Source organism: Nothobranchius furzeri, chromosome 18 (genome assembly GCF_043380555.1).
Source record: "Nothobranchius furzeri strain GRZ-AD chromosome 18, NfurGRZ-RIMD1, whole genome shotgun sequence".
Lineage (NCBI taxonomy): Eukaryota > Metazoa > Chordata > Actinopteri > Cyprinodontiformes > Nothobranchiidae > Nothobranchius > Nothobranchius furzeri.
In genome coordinates, this window is record NC_091758.1 from 25,370,016 (window position 1) to 25,386,366 (window position 16,351).

At 41.0% G+C, this 16,351-nt stretch overlaps 1 protein-coding gene across 1 annotated transcript; it reads right to left on the reverse strand.

The window, feature by feature from the left end:
- Window positions 1–346: 346 nt before the first annotated feature.
- Window positions 347–11,513, reverse strand: LOC107392159 (serine/threonine-protein phosphatase PP1-beta catalytic subunit). The gene is made up of 8 exons (XM_015969784.3): window positions 11,363–11,513; window positions 6,658–6,789; window positions 3,074–3,304; window positions 2,888–2,992; window positions 2,726–2,797; window positions 2,450–2,601; window positions 1,970–2,104; window positions 347–1,875 (listed from the first exon to the last, which is right to left on the reverse strand). Exons 1-8 carry the CDS (start codon window positions 11,412–11,414, stop codon window positions 1,771–1,773), a joined length of 984 nt encoding a protein of 327 aa, XP_015825270.1. The 5' UTR covers window positions 11,415–11,513; the 3' UTR covers window positions 347–1,770.
- Window positions 11,514–16,351: the final 4,838 nt, after the last annotated feature.

The following is a 16,351-nucleotide window of genomic DNA, read 5'->3' on the forward strand; positions in this document are numbered from 1 at the left end:
ATTCTGAATTAACACATTAGCACCAAACAAGATGTAGAGGAACATATTTTTGAAAACATAAGCAGATACCTTTATTTTTTAATCATAAAGGACTGCATATCAAATAACTTCTATTACATGTAGTTTTTATAGTGTCATCTGATTTTCCATGTTTAAAATCGGTTAATATAGATTTTTTTTTATTTATGCAAACAGCTGAATGAATAAAACACCTGTTTCAAGCAAAATATTTTCAATCTCTACATGTGCTGATTGTAGTGAGTTTTATCAGTTTGTGGTCCTAATAAAGTTTCTCTAATAAAGTTTCTCTCTTTTTTTAAGGAGCTTAAAAAAAGACAAAAGCAACTACAGGTTTCATTGATTTTATTGAATGCATTGACTTTCAAACCAACTTGTACAAATTGCAAAACAGCTTTTGGTAACACTTTTATCATTTTCTTGCCATCCTGAAAGAGATAAATTAAACAAGTAAGCAATATAAATGGATGAAATAAGAAGTAAAAAAAATACTACAAAGAAAATAAAAAGACCAATTTGCTTTCAATTAAATTACAACAGCAGCTTATTTTTGCATTTGAGACTGAAGCAAACACAAATGATACTTATAGCTGGTTCGTGTATCCGTGATAGCATGTAACAGAAAATGAAGCCACATTTTATACTAGGAATGTAACGGATGACTCACTCTGATCTACTTGGTAATACAAAACATGAGATGTGCTCTTTGCCCTGCAGTGCTGTATTCACACACCAGGTGGCAACACAATTACAGCAATGCTAAAGCTGGGTCACCCACTTTTACATCAGATGAGCTGCTATTTCACAATAAAGCTTCCACAAGCTAGTTTTCTTCCGAGTAGTACCATATGTAAATTTGAATAAACGATCAGAATGAATGATTTTTCAAGACTTGTTTATCCTTTGTATTATTCGATGGGTTAGATTTTTTTAATTAGTCACAATTTTCCTTTAACAAATTCCAGATTTAAAAAGCACAATTCCAAAAACACATCTGATTTCTGCATGGAAATCACAAATGGGTGTAATTAAAATTCTCTCTCACCACAAAACAAGGAAATTATCTTTATAAGAAAGAATATTACCAGGAATCATCATTAGCTTTCTGTGTGGGAGCAGTCGAGACATAAAGTAGAGAAATTGGTGTCCAGATTAGGCTTTTAGGTAGATCTGTTCATTTTGTTTTCTAAAAGTGTGACGCTGTACGTTCCTCTATGTTTAAATCTAAATAATATACTTGTGCACAAAAACCACAAAGTGTACTGCTCATGCTGTGATGAGATGGAAATGGAAACACGTGTTGCACAGCTCCAAATTAAACACCCAAAATGATTCATTTAGATGAGGTCAAAAATTAAAAAAAGAAAAAAAAAAAAGAAAAATATACATATATGATCAATCTCTATTTAGTTTTTCTGGAGAAAAAAAATCAGGATTTCTTTCACTTGGTCACACTGCCTCTCATTATAGAAGGCATTTCCTTAGACAACACAGAACCCCAGAAAACCTTAAATAGCACTGGAGAGTAAAACCACGAAAAGAGAGTTAGAATATCAAAAAAGAAAAATCCCAAGACACAGACAGGAAGTAAATAAATAAAACAGATTGATCACAGCAAATTTCTGTATTAATACACATTAAGAAAAGTGGAGCGGAGGAGGGGCTAGGTGAGGAGGGTTACAGGGGGGTGCCATGACGGCTGACCAGGAATGGATTGGATGAGAAGGAGGGAAGAGAGCCTCAGCTGGGTGTTCACCTCTTCTTGGGTGCTTGGGTGGTGCGGGGTGGGGTGACAGGTCGGCCAGAGTTCACACCACCGTACTGGTACTTGGCCTTCTTCTCTGAGGGCTTCAGGATCTTAAAGACGGAGAATCAAGACACGTGGGTTGTTGTTTTTGACATTAACAGATTGTTCTAGAAGAGTATTGGGTCATTTTGGGTTTTTGATTACCTGGAAGGAACACATGAGAGATTCATCAACACTCATCATGCCGCCCGCATTGTCAAACTCCCCGCAGTAGTTTGGAGCAGAGAAAAGTGTGACCAGTTGGCGTTTGGCAAAGAACTCATATCCATCCTCCACAACCTGTTTTAGGACACAACATTATTCCAACACCCACAGCGATCGATACCAAGAATCACATCTTTGGTTAGCTTCAAAGACAAACTGCTCTTGCTGGGCTGAGCTGACAACGCCAACCAGAAATATATGTGATATTTTCAACTAAAACTCAAGTATATAACCCGGTACGGCGTAATCCTAATGAAAAAACACTAAAACATCAGATTAACCGTAACTGGGAGCTTGTGATTATAATAAATGTAAGAAAAGAAAGCAGGAAATGAAATAATTAAAACACAGCTGCCGTTTCATTCCCAGAGAACAGAATAGAGATGCTGCATTGATGTGCATCATTCCCATCTTAATTACCTGGTGGGCTCTGCAGATGAGGTCCAGGTCATGGCGGTTTAAGAACTTGCTGACCACATCAGCCCCAAAGGTGAAGGAGACTCCACGATCATTCTCTCCCCAGCCCTGCACATCTTTATCTGGATCGGACCACAGCAGGTCACACAGCAGGCCTGAGAGACGGACAAAAAATACCAGAACAAGGCAGGAAAGTGTTGAATATAGAAGAGAAACTCTCAGAAAGGGATTTGAAGTTCTGACTGTTACAACTGAAGTACAGCGAGACTCGAACAGCACCTGTATCTGGAACGTCTGTTGGCCTCATGATCCTGCGGATCTGCTCCATCGACTGCAAATCAGGCGAAAGCCCTGAAGCAGAGAATATAGAAAACATTTAATTTTAGAAAGGCTAGTAGGGAAATGTAGATCCTTGAAAGTGCAATGGCGTCAGCGAGTCACCTCCATGGCAGCAGAAGATCTTCTCATCAATAATAGCCGCAATGGGGAGGCAGTTGAAGCAGTCTGTGAAGGTCTTCCATAATTTAATGTTGAACCTCCGCTTGCCTGTAAACACAAACCTCTTAGGCACCAGACACTGGATGAGACACGCGGTAACACACACAGCCTGCGTTTGGGTTTGCTTACACTCGTCGTAGAAGCCATAAATACGGTTGATTGAAGCACATTCGTGGTTTCCTCTGAGCAGGAAGAAGTTCTCTGGGTATTTGATCTTGTATGCCAGCAGGAGGCAGATGGTTTCCAGGGACTGTTTGCCTCTGTCCACGTAGTCACCCAGGAACAGGTAGTTGGCTTCTGGAGGGAAGCCGCCATACTCAAACAGCCTCAGGAGATCTGTGTACTGCCCATGGATATCACCTAAAAATACAAGGTGTTAATCTGGCTACTAAGGATCTGAAAACACTTTATTCAGAGCAAATGGAGCTGAATCAAAGCTCTGCTTGGGTTTCACTGAGGCTGCGTCACATGAATAAAAATCATGACAACTGACACCGGACAAATACCCGTTGAAGAACGGAGCTGTCAGGGAACGGCCAATCACAATCCAGGTTAATTGCAAAAACAAAGCACACACAAAACCCACCTCCACACAAGCTAACAGCTCTCTCAGGAACTCTGGGCCAACCTCGGCTATCTGTGACATTAGAGCTGCTTCCAGCAAAGCACCTGATCTCTAGAGGGGAGACTCGTGTCATCACGCAGGCAAGACCTTCCGTTTATATCCTCTTGTGCCACCTTAAGAGCTGCTCTAATTTTGGACAAACGCTGCTGACACAGATGACTAAAGAGAGTCCCACCTGAACAGGAACTATATTATTAAGACCAAAAATTTAATCACCCACAGTTCTCTCTAGGAGCAGCACTTATGCTACGTGGCTCAGATTTGTTTGCTTGCTGCGCTGAGGAGACAAGACATCCTGCTGTAATGTAATAACATACGATACATAAGAGAAATGTGTTCCCCTTTAAAAACACTGGGCAGTTAAATCACGAGAGTGATGGAGAGATAGTATACGACTGTGCAGCCTGGTTACGTAAGAAAGGTCTGAGATGCATCAGAGAAATAGATTGCTGCTCGAGGCGGTGCAGAACACGCTTTGTGGTGTTATGCACTCTGCACAGTGGGAGTTTGCCACTGGTGCACCAACTCTTCAGAAAGCCAGAACGGAGGTTTCATGTGTGTGTGTGTGTGTGTGTGTGTGTGTGCGTGTGTGTGTGTGTGTGGGGGGGGGGGGGGTGGATTTTTATATACAAAATAGAATTCTGATGTAGATTAAGAGGGTGAATAATGGGCAAAAGACAGCATTTGCTTTCATATTGCCTTCAGGTCCAAAGTGGATATGATGATTACTTTGACAAAAGAAAGTTGTCCAGTTTTACACATTTTGGGGTTAATTAGGATCATGAAAAAGATCCAATGTGCTGTGCTTTATACATTAAAACCTACAAGAGAGAAACAGTCATTCTAGAGTAGATCAAATCTTTCTGAGGCTAAACGGAAGCGATAATCACTTTAACAGGGTTAAATACAGGGAGTGCAGAATTATTAGGCAAATGAGTATTTTGTCCACATCATCCTCTTCATGCATGTTGTCTTACTCCAAGCTGTATAGGCTCGAAAGCCTACTACCAATTAAGCATATTAGGTGATGTGCATCTCTGTAATGACAAGGGGTGTGGTCTAATGACATCAACACCCTAAATCAGGTGTGCATAATTATTAGGCAACTTCCTTTCCTTTGGCAAAATGGGTCAAAAGAAGGACTTGACAGGCTCAGAAAGGTCAAAAATAGTGAGATATCTTGCAGAGGGATGCAGCAGTCTTAAAATTGCAAAGCTTCTGAACCGTGATCATCGAATAATCAAGCGTTTCATTCAAAATAGTCAACAGGGTCGCAAGAAGCGTGTGGACAAACCAAGGCGCAAAATAACTGCCCATGAACTGAGAAAAGTCAAGGGTGCAGCTGCCAAGATGCCACTTGCCACCAGTTTGGCCATATTTCAGAGCTGCAACATCACTGGAGTGCCCAAAAGCACAAGGTGTGCAATACTCAGAGACATGGCCAAGGTAAGAAAGGCTGAAAGACGACCACCACTGAACAAGACACACAAGCTGAAACGTCAAGACTGGGCCAAGAAATATCTCAAGACTGATTTTTCTAAGGTTTTATGGACTGATGAAATGAGAGTGAGTCTTGATGGGCCAGATGGATGGGCCCGTGGCTGGATTGGTAAAGGGCAGAGAGCTCCAGTCCGACTCAGACGCCAGCAAGGTGGAGGTGGAGTACTGGTTTGGGCTGGTATCATCAAAGATGAGCTTGTGGGGCCTTTTCAGGTTGAGGATGGAGTCAAGCTCAACTCCCAGTCCTACTGCCAGTTTCTGGAAGACACCTTCTTCAAGCAGTGGTACAGGAAGAAGTCTGCATCCTTCAAGAAAAACATGATTTTCATGCAGGACAATGCTCCATCACATGCGTCCAAGTACTCCACAGCATGGCTGGCAAGAAAGGGTATAAAAGAAGAAGAACTAATGGCATGGCCTCCTTGTTCACCTGATCTGATCCCCATTGAGAACCTGTGGTCCATCATCAAATGTGAGATTTACAAGGAGGGAAAACGGTACACCTCTCTGAACAGTGTCTGGGAGGCTGTGGTTGCTGCTGCACGCAATGTTGATGGTGAACAGATCAAAACACTGACAGAATCCATGGATGGCAGGCTTTTGAGTGTCCTTGCAAAGAAAGGTGGCTACATTGGTCGCTGATTTGTTTTTGTATTGTTTTTGAATGTCAGAAATGTATATTTGGGAATGTGGAGATGTTTTATTGGTTTCACTGGTAAAAATAAAATAATTGAAATGGGTATATATTTGTTTTTTGTTACGCTGCCTAATAATTATGCACAGTAATAGTCACCTGCACACACAGATATCCCCCTAAAATAGCTAAAACTAAAAACTAAAAACTACTTCCAAAAACATTCAGCTTTGATATTAATGAGTTGTTTGGGTTCATTGAGAACATGGTTGTTGTTCAATAATAAAATTATTCCTCAAAAATACAACTTGCCTAATAATTCTGCACTCCCTGTATTTTCAGTACTTCACTCCAAACAAACTCCACTTGAAAAAAACAAAGCAAGAGTCTCTGGAAACAACTGTAAAGGTTAAAGGAGATATACCTGCTAAAGGCCTTGTTATTTACTGCTGACAGTTTGATTTGATCACAGTTAAGCTCTAGACTCTGAGATGCTGACGCAGCGGGTGTTATACGCAATCAGTTTTTTGCATGCTGTCTTTGTGACTATGATGTTTGGCACTGAACATGACCGCAAGATTTGGTTTAAAAATGGCAATTTGCGCCAAAAAGCAACAAGTTTGTAGGTATGAGCTAAAGATGCACGTTCTCTATTTGTTTAACCGGCTATTGAAGTCATTAAAGGTCAATACTCAGTTAACTATAAACACCCCCCACGGCAATTAACTGGTTAACTATGTGCATCCCTAGTATGAGTGAAGCAGGACTGACATTTTTCCCAAATTGAGCATCATAGCAAGATTATCATTGTGCACTTGTTGCTTTTATGAGAAAACTAAATACGAGTGATACAAACGAAAGCAAAGCAGTAATAAAACAGAGCAAGTAAACAAGCAGATAAAGCATAAATGGTGATAAACTGGGAGAACAAAGACACTAAGGACATGTCCTGACCACAGATCTTCAGGGGAGCCTCCAGCTCCAGTAGGATGGGCTGGCTGAGGAAAATCTCTCTGGACTTGATGCAGAGACCCCGAACCTCTGCCTCGGTCATCTGGACCACCTTCCCCGGACGACATCCTCGCACTGCAGAGGAAAAACAGAGGCTTTCAATCCAACAGACCGCTTCTACGGCCCGTTCTGTTGACCTTTGTGAGACCGTAATGGAACCTCCTCCACTTATGAAAACAGACGCACGGATTTATTCTAACCAGATCAAATCCGTAGGTGTGATCATTCTGTAGCTTTGACAACCAACCTCTCAGGTTCTGAGAGAAGCCTGCACTTTTTAGCCATGTTGTAGCTTTATTGGCTTTGAAGATGCAGTTAGCTAAAATTACTTTATGACTTCTGAAGCAAATCTGAGAAATGCAAACACCAGCTACAGTCAGCACCAACCTATATGGAAAAGAAAAAATACACAAAGGCTGCTACCTTAATATCCTTTCTGTAGGGCATTCAAAGGACTGTTTTTTTTAACAAAAGCCTTATTTTATGTCAATAAAATCAGCAATGGGTAAAAATTAGCCGTTCTGAAAACAAAAATACGAGTAAATCTGAGGAATTATGTAACGAATAACCATTTCTGTGCTGCCTTACAGCTAGACGCCCACTAAACATCCAATAATGGCTAGCTGAGACTTGTGGAGTAAATGCATCTTAGTCAGAGAAGACAATTGGTTACATCTTCTCTCTATTGTTGTTTTATTTCTGTGACAGAAGACAATTCACAACATGGCCACAAAAAGCAGTTAAAATGAAAATAATGACAAGCTGCCTCAGAAATTCAGTCAGACTTAGTGAATACAATTCTAAATTCACACCAAATCAGAACATTCACGGAGTTAAACCCATCACTGTCTGATTTGTTTAAAAAAAAAAAACGTTAAACAGGGAAACAATTCTTCAGATGATGAATCTGACATCCCCGTGCAGCTCAGCAACTTCAGCTTTACCGACTGTCTTTCTATTTCACATTTCATGCATCACATGAAGCATGAAACTGCAGAAGTTGGGCTCTTCACCAGGTCTCATCCATCCAGACTTACTAGAACTGGGATTAACTGGTTTAGCTTTAATCTTTGACCGTTTTAACTTTGCACAGGCTTTCTGCAAGCTTGAACTTTGGTCTGAAGCTAAACAATCATGAAGCATTCTGACTACAACAGTCACCACTTGTTTCTGTATATAAAGCTGTGCAGATGTATAAACAGGTACGGAAAGTATTCAGAACCCTGTCAATTTTTCACTTTTTGCTTTTTTGCAGCCATTTGCTAGAATAAATTAAATTCATTTTTCCCTCATTGATGAACACACAGCACACCACCTTGAATACAGACTATAGAAATATAGAATGTCAGGGCTCTGGCTGGGCTATTTAAGAACAGTCACAGAGTTGCCGTGAAGACACTCCTTCATTATTTTAGCTGTGTGCTTAGGGCTGGGGGTCAATGATTATTTTTAAAACGATTATTCGGACGATTATTTTATCGAATAGTCGACTATTCTAATGACTAGACGATTAATCTAATGATTATTTTTCTATTGCACAATTAATGAAAACCAGAAAATCTCAAATAAATTCCTCAAAAAAATTGATAAATTGTTACTGTAAGAGAATAAACACTACAGGCCTTCCATTTTGTATAAAACTGCTTTTATTGTGTTGGTTGGTTATGTTCTGGTGACGTGTAGACCTTGGGAGAGCAGGCTGCTGCCTGAGAGGTGGTTGGAGACGGAGTGTCTCCATACTGCTTTGTTTTGGTCACTTATGAGCGTGAGGCAAGTGGTGTTACGACTCTCCCTGGGGAGTTCGGCTCGTGTGCAAAAAGGAAGGGACAATAACACGGGATGTAAAAGTTAAAATGATGATCAGGTTTATTTACAACAACAACAAAAATAATCTTTCCATCCACAGGTTGGGAATAATAAAACAAATTCTGCCTGTGGGGAATTAACACAAAGGTACAAATAACTAAGGATGTCCCACTGGGCAAAGATTACTGGGTTCTGGACCAAAATAAAGATCTCCAAGGGGGGGGGACAACACTCCTCCAAACACGCATTATTATTTTCATAACTTCGTTATTATTTCTCCTCAAAGCGCTCAGTCAGACCGAGTGTTGTGATGCAGGGAGATCCGGTCTCAGGGTAGGGGCGGGGTCAATGATGGCGGCTGCAGCGTGATCGTCTGTCTCTTTTATTTAGGGACACGAAAAAGTTAAAAGGAGAGAGAAATAGAAGATAGAAGTTCTTTTTCCACTTTATTCTTCTGTTTCATGATGATAAACTGATGTTAAATTCAGCTTAAAGAGAAGCTGGGAAGAAGCTTTGGATCATTTTAAGTTACAGGAGATCTTGTCTCCTATCTGCTCCTCCAGAGACATCAAGGACATGAGGGTTACATGGTGAGGGTCCCACAGGACAGGTTAGTGGAAAGGTTTGTAGTTAGCTGGTTAGTGAAGGAGATCCATCAGCTGGCTAATTTAATCCTAATCCAGCCTACAGCCTTCTGCTGGTGTTATTATCAGAAAGAATAAAACACACATCTTAAATATTATTGGAAGTTTAGAATTTGTTTTATGTTTTATTATTTTCTGCATCAAACAGAACTTGATTCATTCTCCAACATTTCAGAAATGAACCACTGGGTTCAAATAAAATAACTAGTCAAACATTTCATTTGGTGTTATTTCTGACACCCTTGAACTGTGGCATAAATATTTGACTCTGGAGTTGCTCAGAGACATTAAACACTCATATGAACCCATTATGTATTTTATTATTACATTATGTGTCCTGTAGGTTTTCAGTGCTTTTTTAGATTTTGTGAGTTTTTGCAAAGCGTGTTTTTCTCAGCCTGAGGCGTGGTGTTGAACGAGGAAACAGATGGTTTTACTTTGTTAAATCTTCTTAAATGTTTAAAATGTTTTATCCTAACCTGTTGTGACTTGAGAGCTTTTGAGGGATGGCAGGTTGTGTCAATTACGTTTTTGATTAAAAAATAAATAAATAAAAATAAAAAGCAATTATCTGACATCTTCTATTTATTGATGAAAACAAATCAATATGAAATAATCATGATGCATCGAGATGTCGAATTGAATTGTTGACCCAATAATCGTAATCGAATGACAAGTGAAGATTCACACCTCTAGTCAACATGGGTGCTGTGTGTACATTAATTAGAAATTAATGATTTTATTGATTATAGCAAATGGCTGCAATATAAAGAGTGAAAAACTGATGGATGTCTGAATACTTTCTGTATACACTGTGGCTGATAAAAGGACCATCTCTTAGGTATAATTTGGGACAGAGATATGATTTTATTTCATAACAAATATAATGTAAAAAAGAGGTTTTCTGTTGATTTAATGGAAATGTATCATTTCTATTTTTGCTTTTACACAGACTTTATTTTAAAATGTAAAACATAACACAGCTGTAGCATCATTAGTTAAGTTTAATGTCACCATTTCACTATGAGCTTATTTTGGATTTAGGCTAAATGAGAAAAATAGCAACGCACTGAGAAAGGCTGCGAACACAACCATTTTAAAATTAGTAGTGGTAAAATTTAAGATGATGTATTTACTTTACTGAAAACTCCTCTTTAGATAAGACTATCTCTGTGATAGCCTTGAATGTGGTGTCTTGTCCATAACAGTGTCACAGATAGAAAAGGAAAGTGTGCCAAGGACAGTTAGCTTTAGAGGTTTGGTCTGACTCAGAGCATCTCACAAGGGAACAGAAAACTCCTTTTGTGTGCAGCTGGTAAAATGCCAGCGCAGAGATTTCTGAACACCTTTCTTTCCTTTTGATATTCAACAACAAAGATCATAAAACAAAAAAATGGCTGAACGAACACAAACATCTGATGCAAGATATGCGTGATCAAAGCATGTCTTCTATTATATTCAGCAGATTTAAAATCTCATATTAATGTTCAGCTAATTAGTTTTGGCACTGATACAAATTCATAAAGTTAAAGAGATTGTGAAATCATGAGAGGTAGGAATCATAACAGCCTGCCAACTGTAAAACACACATAAAAATCAAGCCAATCACTCTTTTTGTCATGTATGTTTTTCTGCTCAATTAGTTTAGCTGAAATTCTTTTCTTTGAATCCTTGATGCTCTTCGGGTAAACCATTAAACCAGAACAAACCTCAAACAGAAATGAAATCAGCAAGAAAACAGTCGAGTAAAAATGTAGCTATTGTAAGAAACATATGCTGGGAAAACAGGAATAATCAAGAATGTCCCTGGGTTTAGCGTCCATTGCACTGGGAAAAACGTTGCTGCCCCTCCTACTAAACAACACAAACAGATATATCAGAATTCCGCAACAATTATTTCAGGCATAAAGTTGATTCGTATGCTGGAATAAAAACTAGGACCATTCAAAATCAGATAAAATCCTTATCATAAGTGGGGCACGTCGGCAGTAATTGCTCGTAGTGTTTATAAACATAGCCAGGCAGCTAACGGTCGGTTACGTACGTTGTTAGCTAGAATACAGCGTTAGCAACAGCAGCTAACAGTTCCCTGCGTACTAGAAGCAACAGTCACCGAAATACTACACGTGCAATACCCTAGCCAGATAGTGCAACCCCCCATACGTACTTGATATTATAGATCAAACAAAACCGTGTACCTTCAAGGAGTCGAGAAATGAGGCTGTCCACGTTCAATTCACCCTCCGCCATCTTCACTCTGGTGTTGTAAATTGCGATATCGTCGAGAACGCTAGATGGCGCTGTTTTTAAGAAACAGGTACATTTAAGAGGAGAGCCAGCAAGCAGATTCACACCAAATACCTACCACACACACACACAAACACACACACACACACACACACACACACACACACACACACACACACACACACACACACACACACACACACACACACACACACACACACACACACACACACACACACACACACAGTTTTAACTATCTCTCAAAACTTTATTTAAAAAAAGGTGCAATTCAGTTATAGATTGGTTAACTTGTTTTTAAAATGACAGCAAATACAAATAAACTGTTGTTATTTATTTCTTTGGGAAGGGGGTGTTAAATGTCAGTAAGTATAAATGCCACACACACACATATATACACACCACACACACAGTTTCAACTATCTCTCAAAACTTTATTTAAAAAAGGTACAATCCAGTTATAGATTGGTTAACTTGTTTTAAAAATGACAGCAAGTACAAATAAACTGTTGTTATTTATTTATTTGGGAAGGGGGTGTTAAATGTCAGTAAGTATAAATACAATAACAGATTATTTCCTTTATTATTAGAAAAAGCTATCCAAACAAACCTGCTTGACCCTATGTGGAAAAGTAATTTGCCTAAATTGGATAAATGGTCTTATAGCACACAGGAGGGTGTCAATTTCCTTCCTCAATCATATAAATCAAAGAAATCCCTGAGTTCGTAGTGCTGTAGCTGGGTTTAACACTTTTGACTCCACCATGTTCAGGCATAAAGCTGACCACAAAGGTTGGCACCGAGATACCTTAGGCCGCAGCTCGATGATCGACTTTGTTGTTGTCTCATTTGATCTTCGGCTGCGTGTCTTGGACATTCAAGTGAAGAGAGGGGCTGAGCTGTCAACTGACCACTACCTGGTGGTGAGTTGGTTTCGGTGGTGGGGGAGGATGCTGGTTAGACCTGGCAGGCCTAAATGTATTCTGAGGGTCTACTGGGAACATCTGGCAGAGTCTCCTGTCAGAAGGAGCTTCAATTCCCACCTCCGACAAAATTTTGAACACATCCCGGGGGGACCATTAAGTGCAATTGGGGCATGTTCCATGCATCCATTGTTGAGGCGGTCGACTGAAGCTGTGGCCACAGGGTCATTTGTGCCAGTCGTGGCGGCAACCCCCCAAACCCGCTGGTGGGCACTGGCGGTTATCGATGCTGTCAGGCTGAAGAGAGAATCTTATCCGGTCTTTTGGCCAGTGGGACTCCAGAGGCAGCTGATAGTTAGTGGCAGTAGAAGCAGAATGCAGCTCGGGTGGTCGCAAAGGCAAGAACCCAGGCATAGAAGGAGCTTGGTGAGATCATGGAGCAAGACTTCCGTGCGGCTTCGAGGACATTCTGGTCCACCATCTAACATCTCAGGAGGGGAAGCAGTGAACCAACAATACTGATTACACTGGGGATGGTGTGCTGCTGACCTCAACAGGAAATGTGGATTGGTGGGCAGAGTACTTTGAAGACTTCCTCAATCTGACTGGCACGTCTTCCAGTGAGAAAGCAGAGTCTGGGGACTTTGGGTTGGGCTCTCGGATCTTTGGAGCCAAGGTCACTGAGGTGGTCAAAAACTTCTCACTGGCAAGCCCCAGTGGTGGATGAGATCCACCCGGAGTTTCCTTAGGCCCTGGATGTTGTGTTGGTTGACGTGGCTCTGCAATATTGTGTGGACATCGGGGGCAGTTCCATTGGATTGGCAGACTGGGGTGGTGGTACCCCTATTTAAAATCGAGGACCGCAGGGTGAGTGAGCCTCCCTGGTAAGGTGTATTCAGTGGTTCTGGAATGGAGGGTCTGTCGTATTGTCGAGCCTCACATTCAGGAGGAGCAATGTGGTTTTCAGCCTGGCCGTGGAAATTTGGATCAGCTGTATACCCTTAGGGGGGTCCCAGAGGGTGCGTGGGAGTTTGCCCAACCAATCGACATGTGAGAGGGGAGAGCAGGCAGCAGAGGGCGACAACGTCCTCTGCTGCCCGCGGATAAACGGAGAAGGAAGTGACGCCACCATCAGCGTCAGCCTGAGGAAGTCTGCAGCCGCAGACGAAACGTAGCGTGAAAACAGGTAAAAGTTAAAGTCCCATTAGTTGTCACACACACAGGTGTGTGTGCGAAATTTGTTCTCCGCATTTGACCCATCCCCTGGGAGAGCGGTGAGCTGCAGACACAGCCGCGCTCGGGAACTAATTGGTGGTTTAACCCCCCAATCCAACCCCTTAATGCTGAGTGTCAAGCAGGGAGGCATTGGGTCCCATTTTTTCAAAGTCTTTGGTATGACCCGACCAGGAATCGAACCCCTGATCTCCCAGTCTCAGGGCAGACACAAAGTAACAAAACTGTTCTGTGTTTTAAGAAAGAACTACAGCATGGAGTTAGAAATATGACACAAGAACACACCTAAGACAATCTGCTTGTGTTTTGTGGATTTAGAGAAGGCGTTCAACTGCGTCCCTCAGAGGGCCCTGTGGGGGGTACTCCGGGAGTATGAGGTACCAGGCTGTCAGGACCGGGTACAGGCTGTTAGGTCCCCATATGTCCAGTGTCAGAGCTTGGTCCGCATTGACAGCAGTAAGTTGGGCTCGTATCCAGTGAGAGTTGGACTCCACCAAGGCCGCCCTTAGTCACAAAGTTTGTTCATAATTTTTTGGACAGGATTTCAAAACACAGCCAAGGTGGTGAGGGGATCTGTTTTGGTGACCTAAGAATCAGGTCTCTGCTTATTGCAGATGATGTGATCCTATTGGTTTCATTAGACCTTGATCTACCACTCTCACTGGAGCAGTTCATATCCAAGTGTGAAGCAGCTGGGATGAGAATCAGCTCCTCTAAATCTGAGACCATGGTTTTGAATCTGAAAAGGGTAGAATGCCTTCTCCAGGTCAGGGATGAGGTCCTGCCTCAAGAGGAGGAGTTTAAGTATCTCAGGGTCTTGTTCATGAATGAGGGAAAGCTGATGTTGACTACAGATCCTATTACTGTGTCATTCTGGAAGCATCATCGAAAATAAAGGACGCGTGAAAACCAGACATTTTAACAAAAAATCTTTATCTAGAAAAAAGATGTCAGGACAAAAAATAAGCATTACAAAATTGCAACTCACTTTTTCTTTGTTTTACCAAAAAACACTGTAAACACGGTCAAAAACTACGTTGATCCATGCCATTATCCTTCTAGAATCTTCTAATTTCAACACCAAAAACCGTCTTAACCGGAAATGGTACTTTCAAAATAAAAGCCCACACTTCAGAATAATAATCACTTCAACTGATATTAACCTTATTTACTAAGAATGCTAAAGTTCAAATATAAAACTAATTCTCACAAAAATATAACTTAAACAAGTCTTATTTATGGCTATAACAGATGGAGCATGAGATCGACAGGCGGATTGGTGCTGCGGAGATGCGGGCATTGAACCGGTCTGTCGTGGTGAAGAGAGCTTCGCCTTCCGGCTCAGCTCTCCATTTACCGGTCAATCTACATTCGCTCATTTATGGTCACAAGCTTTAAGTAGTGAACAAGATCGCAGATACAAGCGGCCCAAATGAGTTTTCTCGACTGGGTGTCTACGATTTCCCTCAGAGATAGGGTGAGATGCTTGGTCAACCAGGGGCTCGGAGTGGATTTGCTGCTCCTCCACATCAAGAAGAGCCGCTTGTGGTGGCTCAGGCGTATAGTTGGGATACGTCCTGGATGCTTCCCTAGTGAGGTTTTTCGGGCACATCTAACTGGGAGGAATCCCAAAGGAAGACCCAGGTCACGCTGGAGGGACGTCTTGGCTGTCCAGGGAACGCCTTGGGATCCTCTTGCAGGATCATGGCCCAAGTGACTGGAGAGAAGGTAGTCTAGGCCTCCCTGCTTAGACTGCTGCCCCCGTTACTCGACCCCAGATAAGCAGATGAAAATGGGTCTTTCTGTTCTTTTAATGAGCAAAAGTTTTGTCAAGAGCTCACTTAAATTTTTTTAGATTAATTATCACATGTATTCTTTTTCAAATCCCCTTCTTTTGATGACAATATGAACTAACACATAAATTAACACTTAGTGGATTAATTGAGCTAATGAACCTCACAGCCTCTAATAGTTTTATTTTTCAATGTTTGGGGGCATTATTGTGTATTTTGATTCACATTACATTATTTAAAACCATTTAACCACTTGTTTCAAATTACTGCAAAAACATAATAATAATAATAATAATAATAATAATAATAATAATAATAATAATAATAATAATAATAATAATAATACATTTTATTTCAAAGCGCCTTTCAGGACACCCAAGGTCACTTTACAGAAAACACGTAATAAAATACAATAAAACAATAATAAAACCCAAACAACAAAAAACAAAGAGAGAAACAGTTCAATAAAATCAGAGGTTGTAAGCAGATTTAAACATGTGTGTTTTGAGTTTTGATTGGAAAAGGGTAAAACTGTCGATGTTCCTGATGTCTGGGGGAAGTGAGTTCCAGAGACGGGGAGCAGAGCGGCTGAAAGCTCTGCTCCCCATGGTAGCGAGACAGGCAGAAGGAACCGCAAGATGGATGGAAGAAGAAGATCTGAGTGAACGGGATGGGGTGTGAATACTTATAAGGTATGACATATATGGAGGAGAGAGGTTGTGGATAGCTTTGAAGGTATGGAGGATAATTTTGAAGATGGACCTGAATTTAACTGGGAGCCAGTGAAGCTGCTGGAGAACCGGGGTGATGTGGTGAAAGGAAGGGGTTCTGGTGATAATACGGGCTGCTGAATTCTGGACCATTTGCAGTTTATGAACATACAAATACAAACATGCCAAAGGACCAATACATTTGGGTTTGCATGGTTATGTGATGCTGAATTAAACTCGTTATTGGAGCTGAAGTGCCCCCC